Raw genomic sequence first — 26,222 nt, 5'->3', positions numbered from 1 at the left:
TAATAAAAGAAAGAAGGAATAGAGTGACTTAATCTCAAAGACAATATGGATACAAGAATGGTTTTTTATAAATATTGTGTGAATAATTGCACACTGAAATTGATCAGAGTGATGTTTGGAACAGACTCCCAGCTGAAGTAACTTGAGCAGAAAATTAAAATTTTAAATTGGAGCTTGATGCATTTATGTGAATTACATGAGGTTGTTGCCTTAAGTGGTTCTGTAGAAGTCTCTCTGCAGAAAAGGAAAGTGTTTATGTTGGCTGTGGGGCATAGTGTTAACAAGCACTTATTAACAACCTAAGTGATGATTTCCTCTGTTATCAAATGCAAAAGTGTTTCTTTAAATGTGAAATTGTGATAAAAATAGCTCTAAAGCAATGAGTATTACTTGAGGCAATTCAAAAGTCCTTATTGCTTTTTGTATCTAGTATGTTAAGGAGCCCTAAACTGATTTTTTAGCAATCTTTCTTTTGTCAAGATTGGTCAAGGTGCAGCAGAAGTGATGTGGGCAGCCCCAGGTGCAGTGGTGAGGGGCAGTGTCAGCTCTGGCTGGGTTACTGGCTTAAGGCTGGTTGGCTGTTTCCTATTCCTTCAGTTTTCTCAAGCTTTCTACTGGAAGTGCTGAGGATTGACCATCTTCTCATTTCCTTCTAGTACTTTTCCATCCCAGTTCTATCAACTTATTCTCAATATTCTTTTGAATATTTTTTTTTCACCACCTTCTACAGTGTGCTTCCTCTCTCCTCCCCATATCACTTGTGATCTTTGTGTTTCAGATTAAACTTCACCTCCTCTGGTAACACAAGCTCTTTAGTCTCTTTCTCACCCTATAAGCTGTTGTCTCGAATAGTTCCTGGTTTAAATTCCAACCTAGGAGAACAAGATTATACAGCTAACCCAGATGAAATAATACTTAAAAAAAAAAGAATTATATTAAATATTTACTATTTTTCCTGGGAATATTTTGTCTGAAGTATTGCAGAAATGCATTTAATTCTTTTCTGTGTCCTGCCATATCGACGTGAACTAGACAACCATAACTATGTCCAATTTTCAAATTATAGTATAAAAGAGCAAATGGGACAAAAATTTTGCAATCTAATAAAGATTGTAACACTTAAATACAGACAATTTTTTTATTCTGGATATATAGAATTCTATTGTATTTGTCTCCAAAGGTACTAATTTTAGAATGTGTTTCTTCAGTATGCAGTGCTTACCAAGAGTGACTATGTGAGAAAAGTTCCTGTTGTGATAACAGTCCTCTGCTGCAGTGACTTGATAATCTTGCTTTCCACAGTTCTAATTGCTTCCCATCCAACAAATTGCAACTATGCTTTTTATTCACGATTCTGATTCTTATAGGTCTGGGAAATTCCTGAGGTTTGGGAAACTGCACCATGGTAAAGGGGGCTGGTGATCAGAGTACAGAGCACGATGACTTCATGTGCTGGTGACCTGCTTCTCCCCACCACCCCAGCTGCTGAGAGCTGTGTTCTTGTTTTCACGTGCTGGCATCTTGTGTTCTGTAAGCCAGAGTCCTTAACTCTTCAGGAAGCCATGGCCTCTGTAGGTGACAACTGGGTGCAGGCCCACGGGTGTGCAATGATGTCATCTGCTGTAATGTGGGCACTGAATTATTGCTGCTGGCTACAGGATTATTTAATTCAGGCCATTTTTGGTTGTACAGCATGTGCAGCTTTCCATATATCTTACTGAAGGAAAAAAACAGATAATAAGATAAGGACAAACTATCTTAGACCTGTCACGTCTTCAAACACTGCCCCTCAGGTATTTCTGTTCTCGCTGTTTCTGTGATTCTGCAATTGAATCACCCAGCCTATTTTTCCTGACAGATTGCTCTTGCAAAGCAAAGGCCAGCGCACTGTCAGCTTCAGTTTTGAAAGTTCAAATTTACACTTACTGTCTTGGGGAAATATTGTCTGGCCTGATTCTGACATATTCCATGTAACTCTAGGTATCGCTCTAGCTAACTCATCTAGTTCCTCCTGCAGGGAATGTCCTGCTCCGCTGGTTTTCCTTAACATGGTAACATCTCCTAAACATTGTAAACCATCAGACTGTCTATTCTACGGCTTCATGTTGTATAATGCAGGTGGGCTTTAACCTTTCCCTAAATTATAGAGGGTTTAGTTTCTGAATACATTTGCAGTAGTCACAGTGTTCTTATTTTCAATATACATTGAGCTTCAGTATCTCTTTCATCTGTGTATCACTACCAAAAAGAAAAAAAAATGTTTCACAGTGGGTACATTGATTCGGGACAGGTAAAGCTGAAACAGTTGCCTTTGCCATGCTTTCCTCAGACCTCAGCTTTGAGCCCCTTTTCCTGTGCCTGGTGTGTCAGGCTTTGCCAAGCTGCAGTTGTTTTCCCTGGAGCTGGCCCCAGTGGCTGGCCAGCCCTGGCTGCTTCTCTGACTGAACAGCTGCTTCCCATTGGTACATCAATGGACAAATAGAATTCGGTTTTTGTCTGTTTACTTCTGCAGCCTTACTTTAAAAACTTCAAGTGTTTCTAGGTCATGCAAGCGGGAGCTTGCTGACTACATGGTTGCATCATTTCCCAGTGGATAGCATGTTACCCTAAAAACTTTGCTTTGCTTGCATCCCAAGACTCACCAGGGGAACACTTCCTGAATGAATCCATTTGCTGTGTTAGTGTTTCAAGGGAAAAAAACCCAAAAAACAAAAAAGCAAGGTAAAGATCCTGATGTGTCCATCTCTTAAATGTTGCAAGTAGAATAGGTTTGGTCATTCTGTTTTAAAAAGAGTGTAATCAAGCAGTACAAGGTACAGGAGTGAGCAACAATGATCAGATCTGGAAAGTGGCTTCTTGAGGAGAAAAATCGGGGTTAGACAGCTCTTGTGGGTAACCCCATGCTGGGGAAACACTCAAAGCATGAGTGCATCAGAAACAAAGTGTACCAGAGAAGGTGTAGAATTTATTCTGAAATGACATGCTGTCTTTTCTAGACTCGTCTCAATCTTTCTTTAAAACCACTTGGAATTTATTGCAAAAATCTTGTGTACATGGTTAGAGTTACAAACTTTATTAGTTGGATGTTATCTTTGTCAGAGAAGACATATTAATTAGTCTAATTAAACTTTTTTGAGGATTTTTAGCAGCTTTAATGCATATTTGGCTAGAGAATACCTGTTTTTAAAAAGGTATTTAGCTGGAAAAGAGGTTTGTGATACACAATGACACTGGCCAAATTGTCCTCCCCATAACTCACTATTTTAGCAAAGAAATTGTGCTACTGATATAAGTATCAGTATCAATTTCTGCAGCAAATTGAGCTAAATCTGGAAAAGGACCAATTAACTCCATAGACACTGTACAATATGTCTAGTAAGGAAACATCTCTGTGATGAGTCCCTTTCAGGTTAGTTTTTTTAGACAAGTGAGCCTTGCTGAGGAATAGTTGTGATAAAAATAAAAACTTCTGTAGATGCTGTGTTGCACTCTCATTTTCTTTACTAGACTTCTTAAAATGATGTATTTGATGCAACAGATAACTGTGTATTTAGGAAAGTTTATATAGGAATGTTTCATTTTGCTCTACCAAGGTCTTTTAAAAGTACTCCTTCACTTGCATAAAAGCAGAGAGAGATGGAATAGGTTGTACAGCCTGTGCAGTGAAGGCTGTTCTGAAAATAAGCTTTGATTTTATTTGTCAAAGCTTCATTTTCAGCATGATTTTGCTTTGTTTTTTTTTTTTTTTTTTTTTTTTTTAACTGATCCTTCTTCCTAAGACTCTTGACTCAGATTCAAGGATTCCTTAAAAACTGTCAGTGAATTATAGATGAGTAGAGAAAGCAATTTCCAAATAGCTCTAGGGACCTGAAGCCTGCAGGTGGACGCCAGTGGCAAAATGGTCTGCTGGAGATGCTCTTGAAATGAATCTGACACATTAGCATGATAACACAAAGTATGAATCAACGAGTTTCTGAGTATTTTTCTATGAACTCTTTTGTTCTGTGTGTTTATCTTCTCCTTGAGCCGTAATAGTGACTGTAGTTAAAGATATTATTCTTTAAAATACAAGTGAGAATTTCAGAGTATAGAACAGAGAGCTCTTGTGGCAATAAGACACAGGTGCAGGCGAACTCTTGCAGCTTCTTGCAGAGTGTTGGAAATTAAAGCAGCTTATGCCTTATGCTGTCTACAGAATATAAAAAGGTGTTTGTACTTTCCATTAGAGTAGGACAAATGCCTCTACCAGTTTCGCATTTTCCAGCATCACTTGAAATCCTAAAGTATCCTCTCTGTAATAATTTCAAACATCTGGCTAGAATAAAAAAATCCTATAACATCTTCACTCTGCCTGGTTATATTCTGAAAATCTAGTGAACTGAAGCAAATTCTACATTGGGAGCCTGTAATTAGTGGTGTGGCCCAGAGTTCCAGTCCTGTTCAGTATCTGCATTAATGACCTGGATGATGGTGGAGCTGTTTGTATTTGTAGAAACATGCTGCTTTGTGGAGTCTAGTATATTAATTGCTAGCTCTTAATGAGTTTTTAAGAGCAAAGGTGAGTGTAGGACTTGGGAAAATAACATAGGAATTTTTCTTATCAGCTCTGGTTCCCAGTTGTGGGGGCTTTTGGTCAGGATTTGTCTAAGTTTAGAGCAAGAGTTTGAGGAGGTGATCTCATAGTACTCCTGGGAACCATTCTGCTCTTGAGCCAGGCTTGCAAAAGGTGGCTCCAAGTTACCCTGGTCCCTATTAATTCACTGGACTGCTGAGCTTGTACAGTACTTCTTAAAAACACAGAAGCAAAACTGCTTTATATTCATGTAGTAAAATACAAAACTGAATGAAAAGCTAAAGCCTTCCCTGAAGAGTGTTTTAAAACTTCTGCTAAGAATACAGGAGACACATTGGTGCTTATAAGTGGCTGCTCAAATCCTTTAAGGGGATGATGTTGCTAAGAACTCAGAGAAACACCCTTACAAAGGAAGGAATTTCAGGAAGGAATTTCAGGAAGGAATTTCAGGAATTTCAGGAAGGAATTTCAGGAAGGAATTTCAGGAAGGAAGGAAGGAATTTCAGGAAGGAAGGAAAGAATTTCAGGAATTTCAGGAAGGAAGGAAGGAAGGAAGGAAATATTTCAGTGCTCATTCAGATAGTCACTGATTTCAGCAGGTGTTTGATGCCTGCCTGCGCTTCCTGCAAACTGCTACCAGACACACCAATTAAGAATTGCTTGAGGCAGTGATTTTGAAGATGGAAATTCTTTTTCAAATATTCTCAGTTCTTTTCTTTTTCTAGCCATGGGACGTTTCCATCCTCTTTTCACAGTAACACATAAGGCATGAGGTTTCTTACTGCTGAAGCAATTTCCAAGTCTTTTATCAAGGCACAAGCACTTCAGTACAGGCTGTGGGTTGCTGATCAGGGACATGAAGGTCACCTCACCCAAGGGTTGTTTGATCCAGGCAAGGCAAGATGCTGCGCAGGCACCAGGCACAGCCTTGGTGGGTCTGATAAAAGTGCAGAAATGCTGCCAGGACCCCCTGGGCTGTTGCATATTCACAGTTCAGTAGGACCCATGGGAAGAGTTCTACTCTGTCATACCAGCCCTGCTGGGGGAATGTGGTAGAGTTGATAAATTTCTAATGGAGACATTAAGTGAGGTGCTTTGTTTATATCTATTGTGGATCAGCTGAGATTATGTATTTACTGGAGATTATAAATCAACTTTTTATCGGTTCCCCGAGACAGACACAACAGTATTTATTCATCCCTTTTCTGTACAGAACTCATTAAGTAATGCATGGGAAAACAGCTCTATGTCTTCATATTTGCAAATGAGTTTCAGTCCATTAAAGTTATGCTGTGAGGCTTCAATTCCCAAAGTTGTAAAAACATATGGCTGATGGGCCATTTGTAATATTGAAATGTTGCAGTTTTGCATTTGGGAAGGAGAACATCTTACAGGAGAGGAGTTGTCTGAAAGTGGAAGTGTGGTTATGGAAATAAGAGCACTATGGAGATAGATATATAATTTACACTCAGCAATGAACAAAATACTTAATTGCAGAGCACCTAATGCTGGGATGAGAGTTTATCATCAGTGAGGACTGCTGCTCATAGACAGTGAAACAATGCTCACCTGACTCTTGAGGAGATTTCTATGTAGCTGTTCTCTGCTTAATTAGGTCAGTTGGAAAAGCGGTAGACAAGCTTTCCTGGAAAGATATCCTTCAACAGATGTGAAGGAAAGAAAGATATCAAAACACCATGGAGGCTGATAGCAGTTGCTTATAATGTTCTCCTTATCCACTGGAACATAGTTAACACATGTAACTAAACTTAGAGCATTTGTTTATACTGATATTTAAAATATGACTTTCTGCTACTTTATCAGACTTAAAGAGGTGAGTTTTTTCACTTACTGTAGCTGACCTAATAACAAATAGTGTCTGTCTGTAAAACTCATCTTACCCTGTGTAAGTTGGACTCGGCTGCAAATGTTTAGAAGCAAGTGAACATTTCAGATTTTCCTGTTTCCTTAGTGCTTGAGTATTTGATAATACTTACAAATCCATTATTAAGCAACAAATCTAAATTTGACTTGTGACTTCCTTCCAAGTGTGTTTCTCACACTGGGGAGATTATCACCACTTAAACATTTTTTGAAGATTCTTAAATTTCAAGATTAACATTTCAGTTTTAGTTTCTATTATACATTGTAAAACTAACTATTATTGCAAATTCATGTCCTAATATGTAAATTTATCCTGTACAAATTAGGTATTAATGTCATGGTAGGTTGGTCAAGCACTGTAGGATAGCATGCAGTCATCATATTGAGTAGGAGGGTGTGTTTTCTACTCTTGAGTGCCTTTGCTTTTGAAACTACTGGCAAAAGAAAAAAAATGGGAGGTATATTATTGATTAGCATTTTGAGGGATTTTTTAAAAATTTGAAGTAAATGTCAAGTTAAAATTAATTGGGTTTTGATTTTTTTAAAATCCAAACCAGATTTTTTGTCATTAAAAAATGTTAAGATGAAATATTCAATAACTTCCATTGTTTTTAAAACAGCAAATGTGCTTTGGGTGTTTTTATGTTTGTTTTTATCTTAACCTTAATATACCTTAGTCTAACTTAACTTCAGTTTGGCAAAATATAATCAAATAGAAAACATTTGCATCTAATGCAATTTCTAGATGCCCTGAAGCATTTCTCTTCATCTCCCACTACAGTCCCCAAAGGATGCAGGTCTCTGGAGTTCTATGTGCTGCATCTGCCAGTCCCACAGGGACATCTGAAGTACCCAAGGGCATCAGAATGATAGTATCTTCTCATGTTTAAAAAGCCGAGTCTTATCCTCCTCAATTATTTTAATTTACTATTTTTATATTTTGTTATTTATGGATGCTAACCTGACTCTAAATGCATCACTGAAAGGAAGTTCTGTCAGAGATTTTGCCTAGCTCCAGCATACCTCTAATATTTCTTCCTAAATAAGCTCAAATATATATACTGGCTGCTGATAATAATCACATGTGAAAGCTTCCCATTTCCCATTGCTTTTCTCTGAAATTTTTGCTTCTCTTGGAGATGAATAAATGGGGACAAATTATGCCATATAAGTGTGCAGTAAAAAGTTAGCTGTTACTCCAATAATAAGCTGGACAAAAAACCATCTGGGGAACTTGTAACAGTAATTCTTGTAATTCTCCCTCTCAATACATCCATGATCTAACATGCCATCTAGTGAAGAGAAAATCATGGGACTCAGACACCAGACACTTTCAAAGCTGTTCTTATCCAAAGGCCATTTACTCAGTAACAAAAATCTCCTGCTGATTTCTGTGAATTTTGCATCAGACTTGTACAGCCTTAAGTCTGTGATTTTCTGTACTGATTATTACCTGGGAAGATATTGATACCTGAGTAATCTTCTTGTCAGAGTTATAGCTGTAGTAGTGACCTGTAAAATTAAGCATCTGGGTACAGAACAGAGGTGAAATTCACATATTATCTGAGTTCCCTCTGTTTTAAACAGGAAGGTAAGCAATTTGTAACTCTGTTATTGAAATATATTTTGACAAATTGGGTTACAGAAATGGTCATGCAAAGAGAAAATTGTGTCCAGCAGGGATATAACTGTGAGATTAGCATCCTCTGCAGCCAGAGGAGATTGTAGAGCAGTGTTTGAGTGGTACAAAGAGGGTAAGAGGAAGGAAGTTGTTTTGCACCTTACTTGAGCAGCTTCTTTGAAACCTGAGATGCAGAAGTTCTCTTTTCTCAGCTGCCACATGATCATCACCACTGTGCCACAGCCTTGACTAAAGGAAGAGAAGATAGTTCTAAAGCTAAGAAATTAGTTTCATCTCAGTGCTTTTTCAGTCCTTGGCCCCAGGCCAGCGTGGTTGTCCTTTACTTTTAGGAGTGTTTTATGTGGTGTGGTAGCAGGTTAACAGAGAAATGCTGAACTTGTGCAGTATTCTGGGCTTTGCATGCCTAAGTAAATTTTCCCAGTCTGTTCTGAGCAGGGATACATTTTTTTTTTTTGGGCCAAATGGAATATTTCTGATATGCATTTTTTGTGCCAAGTCTGTACAAGAAAGGACAAAATTCAATTGCTTGAATATGAGCAGATAGTATCATCTTGAAGCCCTATGGTACCTTAGGTGTCCCGGTGAGACTGGCAAACGTGACACAGAATATCACAGAGACCTGCATCTTCCTGTAGCTGCAGCAGGAGGCTGAGGCAATATGCTCCAGGGCATCTAAAAATTAGACTAGATGTAATTATTTCTGTCTGTGTGTGTGATTATACTTTCCAAAATTAAAATTTTAAAAGTGTTCCTGCTTTTTATAGGAAATGAAAAATAAGAGACTACCAAATCACTATTTCCTGGATATTTTCAGTATCTTGCATTGGATGCCAAAGGCTTTTGTCTCTTTGTTCCCCACATACAAAATGGATAAAATGTTTTACACAAGAAAATTGTACAAAAAGGTCATTTCTGTTTATAAGTTGATCATCACTGTAGTAAACTCATCACAACCCCATCCCCAAGGAATTAATTCCAGAATAAATACTTAAATGGTGACTATTTAATAGTGACTGGTAAACTGACTTGCTTACTGAGAGATCACAGATCATTCTGCACACTGTGTGCTAAAAAGGGGAAAAGAATATTTATTTTGATACCATCTCCTGCTCGTTTCAAGCATTAGAGGTAGCCAAGCCCTTGACAGTCCTGTGAGGCAGCATGGTGGCTGCACAGGGATGCAGAGCAGGGCTGGGGAGTGCCCTGTGCTGCCCCATGTCCAGCCTGAGCCTAGGAGAAGGTGTTTGGGGTATTGGCATTTCCCTTGGCTCTGGAATGGACAGGAGACAGGATGGGGGCAGCTTGCCTGGGAGCAGCTGGGGTCAGGATGCTCAGTGGGGATCTCCACAGCACAGAAACCCAAACTCTGGGCAGAGAGCACATGAGGGCCCTGACTGTGCAGTAATGGCTGAGTTGGGAATGGGAGATTGTCCGGATTATATGTCCAGATATGTCCAGATTATGCTTTTAAAATAAATAGATAAAGAGATTATTTAAATCTATTTATTAAACTAAAAGAGGACAGGTTTAGCACAGGTGCTAGGAAGAAATCCTTCACTATGAGAGGGGTGAGACACTGGACCAGGCTGCCCAGAGAAACTGTGGATGGTCCAGCCCTGGAAGTGTTCAAGGCCAGGCTGGATGGGTCTCTGAGGAACCTGGGATAGTAGAAGGTGTCCCTGCCTACGACAGGGTACTGGAACAAGATGATCTTAGAAGTCCCTTCCAAACCATTCTGTTTCTCTGTTTCTGTGAAATTATTTAGAGAGAAGCAAAGAGACTGAAGCCTGTCACAGTTGCATATTTCCTTACTCCTGTTATCCATCTCATTCTGGGATATATTTAATTGGCCACACTAAATCTTTCAAACAATGGGTGCCCATGTCCAGGGCACTACAGCACTTCTTCCCAACCTCTGTTGCATGACCTTGTTAACAATTCTGTTCTCACTTTAAAATTTATTTATGTGTATATTGTTTACCTGGTCTGTGTTGAGAGTGTCTTCACATTCCATCAAAATCTTCCTAATTGCTGAGAATACTAAATGTAACTGGTGTTTAAATAGATTATTGAGTTTGATAGGGATAGTTCAGCTGTCAGCAGTGCTTGTTGACATTTCCCCATGCCACTTTCTTTTCCACCTTTTGATAGCTACAATAAGTTTCATTTTCTGCATTTTAGCTGATGACTTTCTGACATGGCAACATTTTCTTTGCTGTATTTCAGTACACCATAACCTTGTTTCATTTGCAGCTGGTAAATCCATGCCATGCTTTATCTCCCTCCCTTCCACCCAATCTTCTGTCTCTGCAGCTTTGCACTTTATTCCATCAACCTTTGAATGAGTCTGTGGCTGTCAAACTTGCTCTACTGTTTAACTGTCTTTTGTAAATACATCAAAGCCAGGTTTTTCATGCTCCAGCCTAAGCAAATATCCGTAATGTGACAGTTTAAAATGAAAATTTTACCATCTTGACATGTTATTTGTACCAAATCTGAGCGGGTGATGAAATCAGGTCCCCTGTAATTAAAACATTTCATGCTCTTTTAAATTTTCCCTGAAATAATATGGGATGTAGTTGTTTTCATTTCTCCCAGCAGTGCCTGTGTGCTTCTCCTTACTGCTGACAATTGAGGTTTTTTAAGTGTCTTCTCAGTCACCTACACTGTCTTTTGCCTTTAGCTTATTACTGCTTCTGAGCACTGTCCCTGTATATGTCCTATTCTGTTCCTTCTTAAAGAGGTCGTGAAACCCTCCTTTTGTCTGCTTCTCTTAGTTCTCTTTAGAGGGTCTAGTTCCACCTGATTTCCAGCAATTTTAATGACTCCTTTAAACTTATATTAGTCCTACTATTTCTTTTCTGTAGTGGGAGGAAGGAGTTTAGCTTGTATAATGTAAATGAGGAGAAAAGCAAGTAGAGCACGCATTCCATAATGTTGAATAGGCATGAAATAGTTTGAAATGGATGGGGAAGTTTCCACTGGCTTCAGTGACTTTCTGATCAATTCATGCCAAAATGGCAAGTGGGAGCATATTTATGAGCATTTATGAGTATTTATGAGTTTACCTTAAGGTTTTAGAACCTAGCATGATAAAAAGTAAAACAGAAATCTTAAATAGAGGAAATAAAGGAAACTCAGTGTGTTATGTGGCAAAAATAAAGGGTTTTTCATTATAGTAGTGGTGTTTGCTATTTGTTGTGAAGGGTAAGTTCAGAGTCTTGTTCATAACTTTTTCAAAATAATGTTTTCAAGAAGAGTTATTTGAGATAAATGTGACCAACTTATAAAGTCTCCTATACACTAGAGGAGACTTTAAAAGGAGTGTAAGTTTATTCCATGGAAGTCTCTGTATGTGGATAGAATGCTGATAATAAGAGTATACAAAAAATACTTTTTTTCCCTTTAAGAAGCGTCCTTGACATGGTGGAAAAAAACCTTCAGAAAATATGTTGGGCTGATCAAGAATAACATTTTTATCTGGTGGTATTGTCAAAAATTATGACACCCTATAATTTTTTTATATGGTACATAGCAAAGAGTTTTATATCACAGGAAATTATTCTAGGCAGATGTGGAATGAAGGTGACAAGTTATACTGCCTGTTTTCCTAAGTCATTCTTTACAAACCAGTACCCACTTTGAGTATGTGATTATTGACTGGTTTTAAAGACTGGATCTTAGTTTTCTAGTTTTTAAAATAAAATACAAGCTTGTTGTCCATAAACAGTATTAATCACTTTTGGTTCACCTACATTAGAAAAAGTTTTCCACTCAAGTGGGAAAAAAAAGAGAAAAAAGGAATGAAGAAATAGGGTCTTGAAGCCTTCATGATAATGCAGGCTCTTAGGGTGACCAATTACCTCAAGCTTTAAATTGTTGGAAAAAACACTTTCTCTAGTTGTTTTCCCATCCCAGGAGAATTTTTTAAAAACACCCCTCTCACCTAAAATAGCAAGTGAAAAGTTTGATTAGGAGATACCCCACCCATTATTTCTGGCAGTTATTTGGTTGGTTATCTTGGGCCCTGTTTTAGATTTGAGGCATGGATTACATCCCATACCATGCAGAACATCGTGCTTTAGGCTTTGCTGAAGTGAAAGAATGTAAAATAAAAACTGACAATGGGAAGTGCTCAAACCACTTACTAAGCTTGAGAGGAACACGTCCCTCTGGTGGTGGACACAATACTTTGAATGATGAAAAATTACAGTGTTTCCTATCAAAGCTATTTTTCTTCCAAGTGTCACTTTGGGAGAGTATTACTGACTCATGTTTGCATCCATTTGCAGGAATCTCGGTGGCCTTTCTTATTTGGAGCGATCATTGTTCCATCATTGATACAAGTTGTGATTCTGCCTTTTCTTCCCGAAAGCCCTCGGTACCTCCTACTCGAAAAGCATAACAGGAGCAAGGCAGAAAAAGGTAGGATTTGTTCCTTTTTGCAACAAAGGTTGTTTATTGTAGGGATTTAGGCTGGAGACACCTGATTCTGATACCACACTAGAAGCAGAATAATTTCATAGGAGAGAATCTCTTGACAATAATTTTTCTCACTTTTTCGTTTGTCTCTGTATGCGTAAATATAGCTGTAGCTTTGAAGTTTTTATTAATTAAATTCTCTAGCAAGGTAACTTATATAACATTACATATGGTGATAGAGAACTAACCAAATCATCCTGCTGTTGTGTGCCAGCCACTCTGTGCAGGGAAAGTAAAAGGTGGTTTCAATCATCATCACTCTCCCTTATCTACAGTCTTTGCACTTTGCCTAATAAAAACACAGATTCTGTTGCTGCTTTTTTTCCCCAGTATTTGCTGTGTTCTGTAACTCAATAACCTTTGTTGGTCTAATAAAAACCCCATACATCTGTTTAACTGAAAAATTCCAGCGCTTCCATATTACTTCAGCTTCACAGGCACAGAATATTTTGTCTTTACTTCAGGTTCCAGGTCTAAAACTATTTGCTTGCGTGATCACAGTTGCTGCATTCTCCACCCCAGTAAATTTATTATGGTCCCAATACAGGTGAGATAGTGTTAAAAAATTTGGTTTGGCTTATTATAGCAACATATAAAAAACAGGAGTCTGTAAAAAAGGAGTCTGATTATAATACCAAAATACCAAACATAAGTGCTTTACAAATTATTCTTACAAACTTCTTTGAATATGACCCTTAACATTTTTAGTCATGAACTAGTTGCTTGCAAAATTACTTGTGAAGTGTGTATCAACACCTGAAATATAAATTTAATAATCTTTTAGCATGAAATTAATGCAACTCTATCCAGCTTCTTCTATTTTGAAACTAAAAATTGGCTTTTTTTGTTCTGAAGAGCCCTCTGAAAAAGCAGTAACATACTGATGAAGAGATTCCCATGTTGTCTCAATTTGGTGTTGAATGAAGAATTCTATAAAGGTTGGAGCCTCAGACACTCAGAGATACAGTTCAGTGCTTAAAAATAAAAAGGAGAACAAAAGCAACAAGGTTTTGGAAAGTTTTCTTAAGGAGTCAGCAGAGTTTTGAGGAGGCAGAGAGCAGCTTTTCCAAGGAAAGGGCTGCCCTGCCAGCTGTGCTCAGAGCACCCAGCAGGGGTGCAGAACCCAGCTCACGTTGGCTCTTGTGTGGAAACTTCTGCAGCACCATGGCTGGGCAGGGAAGAAATTTGGCTTTTGGGTGCCAGCTTTAAACTGGCTCGTTTCTGCCTGATAAAACTGTAGATATATTTCCAGAGCTATGGCTGGCAAAGAGTCTGCATCTGCAATGCAATTGCATAATGCTACACTTGCTATGAGGAACCATTGAAAATCTTGCTACAGGACCTGGACATCTCAGCACTGACAGTGACACTGGACCTCTCATAGGTAGAGTTTAAAAATTTTAAAACATTGCAGCAAAATAACACCACCTGCCTTGAAATTCACAGCATTTATTGTTGCTGATATTGTGCCAACTGCACTCTGGGATGTTTTCAGCATACATGTTCTGAAAATAATTTGAAATCTAATCCAGAGGCATTGGAGGTAGGTTTTGGAGTAGAAGGCATCAGGAGAGCAGTTGCCTGGGGAAATGAGCTTTAGCCGCTGGTTTAAGGATTAAAAGAAGATGGCTTTCATGAGCCACCCTAAGGACTCAGAGAAAAAAGAGACAACTGATATAAAAAGCTTTTCAAAGGAACTGCATATGAATATATGCTTTTGGATTTTATTCTAAAAGAAAATACTCTGTTCTGAGGTATGTTGGAATACACAGTGTAACTCATTTTGAACGTGGTCTACAGTGGAATTCAAAAAATAGGAGCCTGAATCAACAATCGAGACAAATCATCTGGATATTCGCATTATCAGCAGAAATGGGGGAGGAAAAGTCTAAGTATTAAGGAGACTGGAGGAGTTGTGATTTATTAAAATGCCCTTCTGCTTATAAGTCATATAATGACAAAGCAGAATTCTTCATTTTAGTTATGACTACAGTAATGCTTTTAAATTATTTGCCTCTTAGCTTAAATCTGCATATTAATATTGGAAAATTGCAACTCTTTCTACTGACTAAATCCCTTTTCTTTCCCTTAATGGATCAAGGCTATTCATGCAAATATATATTTCACTGTGGATTATACCTTGTCAGAGAAATATAAAACTATTATTTGCAAAAGGTCTGCTGTATTTAAAGCAGATGACTATGTTAGTCTTTATTAAATACTCCAAAGTATGCATGTATGTCAAAGCTCCTAAAATGGAGCCGACAACATTAATCTTCCTAATTGTTATAGAGCAATAATATCCAGTGAGATAATTTAGGTCATTGAGTTTCCACAAAGTTTTGCCCCTGCTTTCATCTCCTCCTTTTCTTCTCTGTCTCAGGAGACAACCAGTCTTTAACTACCGAAATACAAGTGGCATCAACTTCTTTTCTGGAAGATATCTTAAGGGGCAAATGAGAGACAGAGAAGGGGAAGGACCAAAATGTGTTGTGTGAACAATGAAAAAATGAAGGGATGAGGGTAGAGGGTTAGGGAGGCATCGTGTGCAAGCCTAAGCCGCACCACCATGAGAGAAGCTATTCTTTGTGGCACAGGGGCAGCGATGCTTCAGACGAATGAGGTCTCCCAAGCCCCATTAGCAAGGGCTTTACATATCTTATCATTTGTCATCACCCGTCCAGCCATGTGGGCGGTGCGCGCTGTGCGCGGCTGAGCCGACGCGGACGCCGTGTCTGACTTGCTGCTCTCTGCTGCCAAAAGCAGCCCTGACAGATGAGCTTGGCTCGTCTTCCTGCATGTCACCAACCTATACCCTGCTCCCTGAGACCCAAAGGGTCTGAACTATCTCTCGTATTCCTGTCTCACTGCTGAGTGTAGGAGAACTGATCCACGTGTTTTGGGGAGAGAACAGTCCACTGGAACAACAGCATAGTCTGTAAACCTGCCTTGCTCAAGAAGCAAAATCTGGTAATGAAGCAAGGGCAGAACCACTCTAGCTACTCTCCCAGGTCCCATAACTAATATTCTTCTCATCTGATAAGAATAGAAGGGAAGAAATTGCCTAGCATTTAGCTGGTGTGATCCTTCTTCTTTATCAAGGCCAAACAGCAGAGGAGAAATGGGTATTCAAGTGGTTGAAGGGAAGGACTCTGGAAGGAGATTGGGGAAATGAAAAGTGACAGGGAGAGAAACAGGAAGAAAAAGAAAAACTTGCTGCTACAATTACATTAGTTTACCATCCAAGTTCTAGGACAGTTAAGACAGGGATTTCACACTGGCTGTCTATTAGTTGCATGCCAAGTGCACCCCTGATCTGTGAGTATCACAATGACGTAAAATAAATAAAATCAGTAGTAGTGATAAAATGGAACATTTGTTATAACTAAAAACATGGGTTATTAACACTTGCAGTTGGAGAGTTGACGTGTCTTTTTTGAAGTGCACTGTTACAGGGAGGAATCTTGCATTTTCTATGTAGCCACAGCAGCAGGTCATGTAAATCAATAATTCAGCTGGTATCCCAGCTAGCCAGAGGAAAGAATATTGTTTTGTCTTAAGGGTCAGACAGCTTGGATGAAATGTCACAGCAACATCTGTTGGTGACATACAAAATCTGTTCATCCAGTATGTTCAGTCATACATTAAAAGTCCCATGGTTATGAAAGAAGCATTACAAGAGGTATAATGAGAAGCATAGATTTAAATTTTTAGAAATGTGGATTAGAGTTGATATCTTTTCATGTGACAAAAGAGCAAGGCCAGTCCTGATTTTAAAAAGCAGGCAGCCAATTTTTTACAAAGCCCTTCAGGGGGCCCACATGGACTGGAGAGGTGTTAAACCCAAACTTTAACAGCAGGAACAAGTTGCTGCAAATCCAGTGATTAAAAATAGTTGTTACGACTGACAACAAGCACATATATGATTTATTTTTGTTTCTCTGTGGGTTTTGTATTTCTGTAAGGATTACAAACTATTCTTACTGGAAAGGAAGAGACAGCCATGACTATTACACTTGCTGGCTTATGGTGATGGCTTTATATCAGATTTTACCTGCCAAAAGCTGTAGTGATTGTGGTGTGTCTGATTTGTTTTTAAACTTTTCTTAAGCCTCCTGTCTTTTAGAAAGGATATTAGGTCATTTGGCCTTTAATACAACTCTCTTTACCAACTCTTGTGTTATTTTAGGGTGGCATGTATATGTTGTGTTTTACCTGTACATATTGGCTAGTTTCAGGTGAACCTGAACAGGCCTATTGATGTGTGTAAAACCACACACAGAAACAGGTAAAGATGTAATCCTTAACTGGATAATAACTCAAAAAAGATCTGTGTGTTCTTTACTTAGAAGAAGAGGGAGGTGACATATGGGAAAAGCCCGAAGTCATTTGCCTATAGTTATATTTCCTGAGATTTTTTTTCTTAAATTTTGCTATGCTGCATGCTAGCAGATAATCTATATTTTTCTAGATTTAAATAGCATTATTGTACTTATATCTCTTCTAGGAAGATATACCTGAGTTATTCTTCTGGATATTCAGTACTCTAATAAATTATTTTATATGAAATAACTGTTAGTTCATTTTGTGAATTATTTCTGTGTTAACATGGAGTTATTATAGGGAAACTTCTGCTATCTATCTTCAACAGTGGCCAAATAAGATGTTGTTTAAGCAGAACTTAGACAAACCTGTGTGAGACAGTGTGACACTGGATTTAATATCATTGATCATCAGGGAAGTGAATGTGTCCATGGGAAACAGATGGCAATAATACTCCCACAGCTTATTTTAGTTTTTGTCCATTTCTTTTCAAAGAATAAGCCCAAACAAACTTTGACCACTTCTCTCTTTTTCTGCCCCCCTTTGCCTGGTGCTGGCTTTATACTGTAAACCACTCAATAGCACTTTGATCTTTTAAAATTTCTTCTCAAAGTTCACATGCTAATTCTGTTGATAATAACTGCTTTCTTTGCCAAGTCCTGGAAGTACTATAGTGGAAAAAGAATTAGTAATTCCCTCTGTTGCTGAGATGTTGAGTGCCCATCTTCAGTTAATTTAAAGGCCTGATTGGTTTTAGAGATGGTACCAACTGACTTTTTTCTGATCTTTGAAGCTCTTTCAGGTGCTTCATCTTCACTAAGGTGAGATGAATAAAAACTGGTGGAGTAAATGGAAGGGTTTCCTGACTTCTTTCCCCCAACTGGAACCATCCAGTTCTTTTCCTGTTTATGAAGCCAGTATTCCAGCTTTTGGAGGCTGAGCTTCTAAAATCTTCTGATCCAAGGGAATTAAATAGGAATCTGGAGAGTTTTAAAAGTTTCTTGAACTGCAACTCCTTAAATGTTTTAAGTGTTACATGAAAATAAAGCTTCCCTACAGAGAGAAGCAGCCAGTCACGGAGGGAAATGAGTCATTGCAGTGAGGAGAGGAACGACTTCTGTGCTTCTCAGTGCCAGCAATGCCAGGGTTTAGACTGTAAAACTAATAAATTGAACATCACACATTGAGAGACTTGAGTTTCCCTATCTCTCTGCTAATGCAGAATTTATTTCCACATTATTTATATAAAATTGTGATTCTTATGGTACTGAAAAGCTGGTAATGGAAGAAAATTAAAGATGTTGAGTAGCAGGAAAATGTTTTTCCAAGAAGGTTGGGTGATGTCTATTCAAAACTGTGCATGGATAGCATAATAATTTCTTAGTATTTCTTGACTTGTTGGTAATTTTAATATCCATCACCGTTGCCTAGTGGCATTTACATCTTTTTACTTAATGCCATGAAGGAAAGAAAAGAAATTGCATGTCTATGTTTTTCCTGCCTTGTACTTGACAATTTTGGTAATTGCAGTTTTTTAGTTCCTCATCCCTCTAGAAATACAGCAAACCCCCTCGTGCAAAAAAGAGAGATTGCTATCTTTTTACTTGATTGCACCTATATTTTTGACTTGTGTGACCTAAAGTAATGCTGAGGATTTTAAGGACAGGAAAAATAAAGAAAACTGTGTACTGACCTATATTACACCAGATGTTTAAAAATCTGAGAGAATCCTTCCATGGAAGACTATGGTGATATATGTCTGGTTGTTCTCATCTTTACCTGAATTTTTCTCGATCGACATTCTAATAGCACTGAGGAAAGTGTAATTTCAGCACAAGACATTGACTTAAACATACTGTAGGCACACATTGTTCTAATTTTACATTTCTTATCACTGTCTTTAAATAGATCATACTCGTTACAATGAGTGTTATTTATTAAAAAATGGGCAATAACCAAGGACAAACTAAGCAGCTTAATTTTAGTTCTGAGGTCTCAATTTGTTCATTCATTTCTGATTGTACAGCCTGTGTGAAAAGATAAGTGAAAGTGCTTTTACTGAGAGATTTAAAAATTCTGACCTCTCCTCTCACAAGAGAGAAACTGGTTATCAGAATATATGAATGTTATGAATTGACTCAACACCCAGAGGTGGTTCATCCCTTAAAAAAAATCATCATCTCTGTTAAGCAGAATCAGGTGGGCCCCATTAAAATGCATTAGAAGTGCTGAGTGCCTCAGAAAAGCTTGGCCCAGAGCTCAAGTTAGTTCCCTGTGCCAGGCCAGCAGAAGGCACAGCCTTGTGCATTCACCAAAGTATCAGACAGGGATGCTCTGGGAGGCCACCAGTTCATTTGTGTGACCTATCCCTCACAACAATGAAATGCCACAAATTGCCCTTTTCACCTGGGTAAAGATAAAATTTTGTAACTTGAAAATCTAAATAAAGTCTGGATGTATTAACCATGACTAGTCAGTATCTTTAGTTTTCTTGACCATCAAAGTGCTTTTTATGATCCAAAGGTGTGTAAACATACCAAAATATGTGGTCACTTGTTTATAGACAGTGTTATGCGAAGCTGTGGATAAGAAAAAATGGTTTTGCTCTTATGTGAACTAACTGAACTTATTCATTAAATAAAAATGACAATTTTAAGTGACCTGCTGTGTAAAGGATTGTTTTGAATGTTGGCATCCTACTGGGTCACAAAGCCCTTTTGCAGGGGTGTTTGTAATGTCATTGTTTCTCTGCAGCGACTCTGAGATGATGAGCATTTTAAACATCTCTTAAAATGCCAACCCCTGGGGTATGTTCATTAGATTGAGACAGAAGTATCTATGACTGCATAGACAGCATCAGTCAAACAAGGTTGGTGGAGATACATCACATCCAGTTGGAAGTATCTCTATCTTGGGGGAGGTGTGAGGTGTAAAAGCTGTATTATTCACAGTGGAAAGATATTTCAGGAAGCTATCAGTGTGCAATATTAAATGGTGTGGTATGTTTCTGGGGAGATGAGGTTGGTTGCTTGCTTACATTGGCCATGTAAATTTGTTCCCATGACTCCAGCATTGACAAATATAAAGTCTTGAACTGCTTTGGGTAATTATTTCTAGTATTAATTACCTTGACAAAGTGAATTCTTGTCTATATGCTAGTAAAAACAAGAGGTAATATGAAGAGTAGTAGCTATTCCTTTCCAATGTCTGCCTTTTCTTGGTTTACCAGACTTATATGCATTTTTACGTCTTACTACTTCTCTATCCACTCTATCTCCAGCAATGAAGCCAGCTATACTGTTAGGCTGCAAAAGTAGTCAAGTCAAATAATGTTCAGAGATGCTTTGGTAATAAATATTTTCAAGTCACACAGGGTTTTCACTCTTCACGGGGCCTTAGGCTGTATTATATATGAAACACAAGAGAGATCTTGTAGGGAGACAATTTATGGTTTTGTTGCAGTTTTTGAGCCCAATAGCAGGGATGAACCAGATCACATCCAGAGCAGAATAATATTGTTGGCAGGAGAATAATTGAGTTGTAGCCCATGTATGCCTCCTGTTTGTGCCAAACATTTCCATTTTAAAGAAGCAAGACAGTTATAAATGCACGCAGTGCCAAGTGTCTGGCCTAAAGTACATGTCCTCTCTTTGCAGCATTTCAGAAATTCCTTGGGAAAGATGATGTGTCTCAGGAGATGGAGGAAGTTTTGGCAGAGTCTCGGGCCCAGAGGAACACCAAGCTGGTGTCGGTTGTTCAGCTGCTGAGGATGCGCGCGGTGCGATGGCAGATCCTGACCGTGGTCGTCACCATGGGCTGCTACCAGCTCTGTGGGCTGAATGCTGTAAGTGTCCTGCCTCAGGCCATGGCACCTCCTGGGAGCCCCTTTCCCTTATAACGAGGTTTGGATTACATTATTTACCAACCTCTGTGAATGGCCTTTAGCAGTGACTCTGTGAGAGCAGTGTGTGGGAAGATCCACAGAGATCTGTATTGCCTGGGGGCTTGTAAAACAAAAAAACTTTGAGGAAAGCCGTGTTGTGTTAACTTTGAAGGAATACATGGAAAGGTAGGAAAGATCAGCAAAGGATGAAGATGCAGCTTTCACATCTGATACTCAGATTCTCTGTTTCTGAATATGCCCCATGCTTATTCAGAGTTTTTTCAGTAGACATTTCAGCTTGGATTCATTCAGTTCAGTACTTACAGAAGTCATCAAAACTTCCTATAAGTGATTTTAAAAGATTACACTGCATATTTGATTTTTTTGTTGCTTCAGTATTCCTGTCTTGGAAAGTGAAGCAAAAGAGGAGAAGACATCAAACAGTGAATCCTATTGGGCATTAATATGTCTGCGGCTAATGGATATCAGAGGTCTCCTTCGCCACCTATCTGAGCCCATATGAGAAGGTCACAGGACCGTTTAGGTCAGAAGATCCCTCCACCTGGTCCAAGCCCTTGGTTAGAGCAGGAATGACTTCAGGGTTGTCTCAGGCTACTGAGGGCCTTGTGCAGTTGTGTTTTAAACATATTCAAGGGTCAAGAGTCCATAACCCTCCTGGGCAACCTCTGCCAGGTGTTTACACCCCTTACACTGTGGAAAGTGTGTTCTTCATATTCCAGTCAGAACTATCCTTGCTGCAGCTTGTGGCATCTGGCTTAGATGCTTTATGCTGCACAAAACAAATATTCTCATGAAACATCTCAAAGGGAAAGGGTTTTTTGTCATAGTTAAAAGGCATTACTTGCTTATATATATGAAAAGCAATATTCTCACTGCTGCAAGGAACTCTCACTGTGCTCTGCATCACACTCCAGCTAGATTTTCCCCCCAGGGCTAATAAATCTATGTGCTTTTGTATCTATGAATATTAGCTCAGGCTTATCTCAGGTATCTCTGTAGCTTTAAGACTCCAAATAAAAGTAATTTGCCTAAGACTGTTTAAAAGATTAATGCAATTGGAACTCTGGTATCTAAAAGCTTTTTGCAAAATACTAGGAGGGAATTAAAAGAGTTTTTTCATCCTGTGGGGTAAACGATGATAATGTTTGTATAGGTGGTGTTTTCTTCTAATGGTAGGATTTCAGTGTTAATGGCAGGTTGTTTTATTCCTCATTGTGGATAAATATTTGAAGAAAAAAACCCCAGAATTATCTTGTCATCCAGTTTTCTTAAGATTTATAAACACGTAAGGGAGAAAAAAATGACACTTATAGTAGTAAACAGACTATTCAAATAATGGAGCACATTGCCTATAAGAAAAGATCACAGCTAAATTTTCTGGGGAAATGGAAGAGTTTTGTGAGTTTGAGGATACTTATTAGTTGATGGAAATTGTCCAGTATTCTGTGGCAGAACAAAGCCACACTCTCATGGCTTCAGTGAGGGTGTGGGTAGACAGTCAGGCATCTCCAGTCCAAAATGGATGCCAGAGTTACTTAAAAGTGTCATTGGATGGCCACTTTCTGAAAATATGCCTCAGAAAAACTGTCTTTGTCAGGGAACCTGTGTGTTGCATTGACTATTTCAAGCCTTCCTTTTTTATTATTACTCTGTTTCTCCTTTCATACAATGTCACCAAACATGAAAAAAAAATTATTCACAGAAAAATTTTGTTCTGAAATGGATTATTTAAACAGTTGTTAGTAACAGTTAATAGTAAAACCAAGAAAATTAAGAGAGAGGTCAAGAGAAATAGCTGAAACACTTGGCTTTCCTGGCTGATGCTGCTCAAGTCATCTGAAGCTCCAAGATGAGAGGACAGGTCCAGGTGTGACAGATACTGGTGAACCTGGGTCTTGGTTTGCCAGAGTGTATCTGAACCAACCTGCTGGGTGTGAGCCAGCATCAGCCAGGTTTTCCTGGCAGGGAAGGCTCCTTCTAACTCATTTGCTTTGTCTGTAGTGTCCTGTTAGTCAGTCTGGTCTTTTCCACAGCTGCCATCTGGACAGGGCATATGGGAAAGTTGGGATTCCTTCAGGCGAGAATCTCAGGTCGTTCTCCATGGAAATTGCCAACTGGCAGATTTGTGTAATCATCTTGCTGGTACCTGAGAACACTTGCTTCTTTTTAAGGATTTTACTTAAAATAAAAATTTGTTTTGCTTAAAACAGTACATTTGTTTATTTCCACATGGAACAGAAATCATGGTGAAGCTCCAACCATGTTAATGTTTTCAATTAGAACAAAACACCAGACAGTCTGACCTAAACTTACATAAATTATTTCCTATTAGTCTCTTTTACTCTGTTAACATTTACCTCATACATATAAGTCTTAATAAACTTATTTATCCTCCACTATTTTATCTCAGTTCTAAATAAGTCACAAAACTATGTGAGTGTGATACTTTTTCATATCAAGGAATACACTGTGTGACATACTGCTCTTAAGGGGTCATTCCCTAAGTGGGAAGTTGATGTGAATGAGACCCTGATGACTACCAGACTTGGTAATTTAGAATGTTGCCACTATATATTCTCTGCCTGGATATGTCACTGCTGGATATGGTTTTAATGACTAAACATGACTGACTTCCTCTAAGTCATACAACCTGTATTTCTGTCCTTTTGTGAGAGCTACTTCAAGCCTATGATTAAAACAACATATTACTTTTCCCCAAGCAACTCTAATCTTAAAAGTATCTTTTCTTTCTGTGGATAATAAAGAGAGATTGGGGGGATGGTTTGACTGCAGATATGCACACTCCAGTAAGGTTAAAGCAGAAATAACACTTCACTCCTTCTGTCCAAAAAATAAGCAGCTTCTTGTTGCCTCACAACATCTCTTTTCCTGTTCTCTCCTTCTGTTGTTACATGCTATTGAAGTATTCCATAAAGCTACACAAACCTGCTTTGTAAGCCACATGAAACCTGTTTGTATCCTGTTGTTCAAGCTTAAAGTGAGTTTCTTTGATTTACTCCTAAAGTGAATTAAGCTAAATTGAGTTGAAGCTGTTTGTAATTCTGCCTGGGTCTGCAAGTGGAACTACAGCAGTGTTGTGCCTAATCCACCTGGAATTTGCACTTTCCCTACATCTGTTGTCCTGTTCAGCCCTCAGTGACTTGGGAGTGCTCAGAGTTTTAACAAGTCTCACCTCAAGCAGATTGGATGTTTGGACTGAATACCAATATATTGTAGTTCAGCCTGTAATGATTAATAACTCATTTTACTCTCTCTGATGCAGATCTGGTACTACACAAACAACATCTTTAGTGAATCTGGGATCGATCGTGAAACAATCCCTTATGTTGCACTAAGTACTGGTGGTGTTGAGACTCTGGCTGCTGTTTTTTCTGTAAGTATGGTTATGAAAATCCATTAGCATGCTTGATATTTTAATATAATTAGATTTTATTTTCTTATACAGCCAAAAATATAAAAAGAATAGTATGTTGATTAAGTGTAATGGTTCATAATGCAATTCAAAATATTATTTCCAATTTTAACCCTAAACCAAATTGTTCTCTTGGAATATTTTTTTAAGATGCTCTTTAATTTTAGATCCACAAAAGGAACAGAAAAAGTTGGTGTGTCTTGCAGTGCTCTGTATGTGTGAAGAGGAAGAAGGCAGAAACAGCAAGGACCAAAGTATATTTAGTGGTGACTCATAAATTAGTTCACCTGGTAGAACAACCTTACCTGGCAGAGGTTTATTCACATCTCAGAGTCTTTCCTGTGCCTGCTGGGCAGCTGTGGTGCTGTTTGGAGAAGGCTCAGGCACAGCACAGCTACAGGTGTTCATTGTGGCTGGCAGGAACAGCCACCCAGGGAGGTGGAACAGTAAAGGCAGCCTGCTGGAACAAGGGAGTCCCATGTGGTGTTCAATTCTGCTGCCTCACTCTGCACAAACAGGCATCCTTTCCTAATCCATGAGCTCCAGAGCAGGTCCTTTGCTCTGCTCTGAATGTAGAGCGAGATGTCAATAGAAAAACTCATCCATGCACGGGAAAGGACTGGGGAAAAATACACTAAATGAGCAAACGAAAACTTCAAGTTTTAGTAGGTGATTTCACCATTAATTGCTAAAGGAAACACATTTATGTTTGCACTGCAATAGGTAAGAAGCAATGGGAGAAGTCTTTGGAATGGAAAGCTGCAAACAAGCTGAAAGTCCTTTCTTTGTTAGAATTTTTTCTTCATATATTCTATACCAACTGTACTTGAACAATACTGAACACAGCAGCAAACATTTTTAAATGTCAGAAGAATGGTTTTGGAAAAAGAGTCCTTTTCATTGGCAGAGTAACTGCTTGTGACCTACAAAATGTTAAACTAAATCCAGCTATCAGGTATGTTTTCTTGTAGTCTAGCACACAAGTACTCTACAGGGTCACAAACAACTTTCTGATTTTTGTGAATTTCCACAAATTTGTTTTTAGTTTTCTTTTTTTTTTTTTTTTTATTAAAGAGACTTTTATTTTATGATTCATTTTAATAGGTAGAAATAGAGAAATATGAAAGTGCCTACCTCTTACAGTTTCTTTGTGATACTGCACACAGGGTTCTTTGTTTAAGATATATGGAAAAATAATAATGATAATTCTACCACTGATTTAGGTGAAGAATACACCTCTTTTATGTGAAAACAGATGATAATTACATGGAGATGATTCCATGATATTAAAGCCATTCTATAAATAGGGTCTCTTATTTTTCAATTTCTTCTCTGCTGTCAGTTTGTGGGGCTTGTTCAGAGCACACTCTTCGTACATAATGAGGTGGATGGGTGTGCTTTGGCTCCTGGTATGTGTTTTAACTTTCTGTACTCAACAGGAGGTTTTCTTAATTATTTTTCTGTTAATGCTACCTGCTGTGCCTCTGGAAATGCTGATGTTCCAATACACCTGTTCCCTTCCAATTTCTCAGTTCAGGACACACTGCTTTTTAGCCTTAATTTTATTTCCTTGATCTTCACAAATGTTTAATTTCTGTTGTTTAAAGGAACAACAACATGAATTTCATTTTTCAGTTGACGATTTTGCAACTTCTTTATTTGAGAATAAACTCCCATGGAGTTTTCATGCCTAGTGCTGAGTACAGAGCATTCCTCCCACTCCCAACCTCTCCCAATGTCTCCTTTCAACATTTTTTAAAAAATCTCTTTCTCAGCCTTAAATGTTAAACCAGGTGCTTGCCTTTCATACTATTCAGGGAAGAAACAGAAGAAAGCAAGAAGAGAACTCAATTTTCCTGGTATTTTTTAATATGTTGTGTTTGCTAGCAGAAACCAGATTTTACTCACAATAAATCAGTAAAGGTAATCAGTTATAGAGGTATTCTTTCTGTCCTCTTAAATGAAGTAGCTGTTGGAAATG

The 26,222-nt window shown here is 38.4% G+C and overlaps 1 protein-coding gene across 3 annotated transcripts in view; it reads left to right on the top strand.

The window, feature by feature from the left end:
- Positions 1–26,222, top strand: part of SLC2A9 (solute carrier family 2 member 9) — a 76,258-nt gene that overhangs the window by 16,150 nt on the left and 33,886 nt on the right. For all 3 annotated transcript variants that reach the window (XM_030947734.1, XM_030947733.1, XM_030947732.1), the window contains exons 6-8: positions 12,392–12,524; positions 20,561–20,748; positions 24,092–24,202. In XM_030947734.1, coding sequence (XP_030803594.1) covers positions 12,392–12,524; positions 20,561–20,748; positions 24,092–24,202 — 432 coding nt within the window. The remainder of the gene's footprint in view (positions 1–12,391; positions 12,525–20,560; positions 20,749–24,091; positions 24,203–26,222) is intronic.

Source organism: Camarhynchus parvulus, chromosome 4 (assembly GCF_901933205.1).
Source record: "Camarhynchus parvulus chromosome 4, STF_HiC, whole genome shotgun sequence".
Taxonomy (NCBI): domain Eukaryota; kingdom Metazoa; phylum Chordata; class Aves; order Passeriformes; family Thraupidae; genus Camarhynchus; species Camarhynchus parvulus.
The sequence above is the reverse complement of the archived record's forward strand: the minus strand, read 5'-3'. Positions and strand labels throughout refer to the sequence as shown.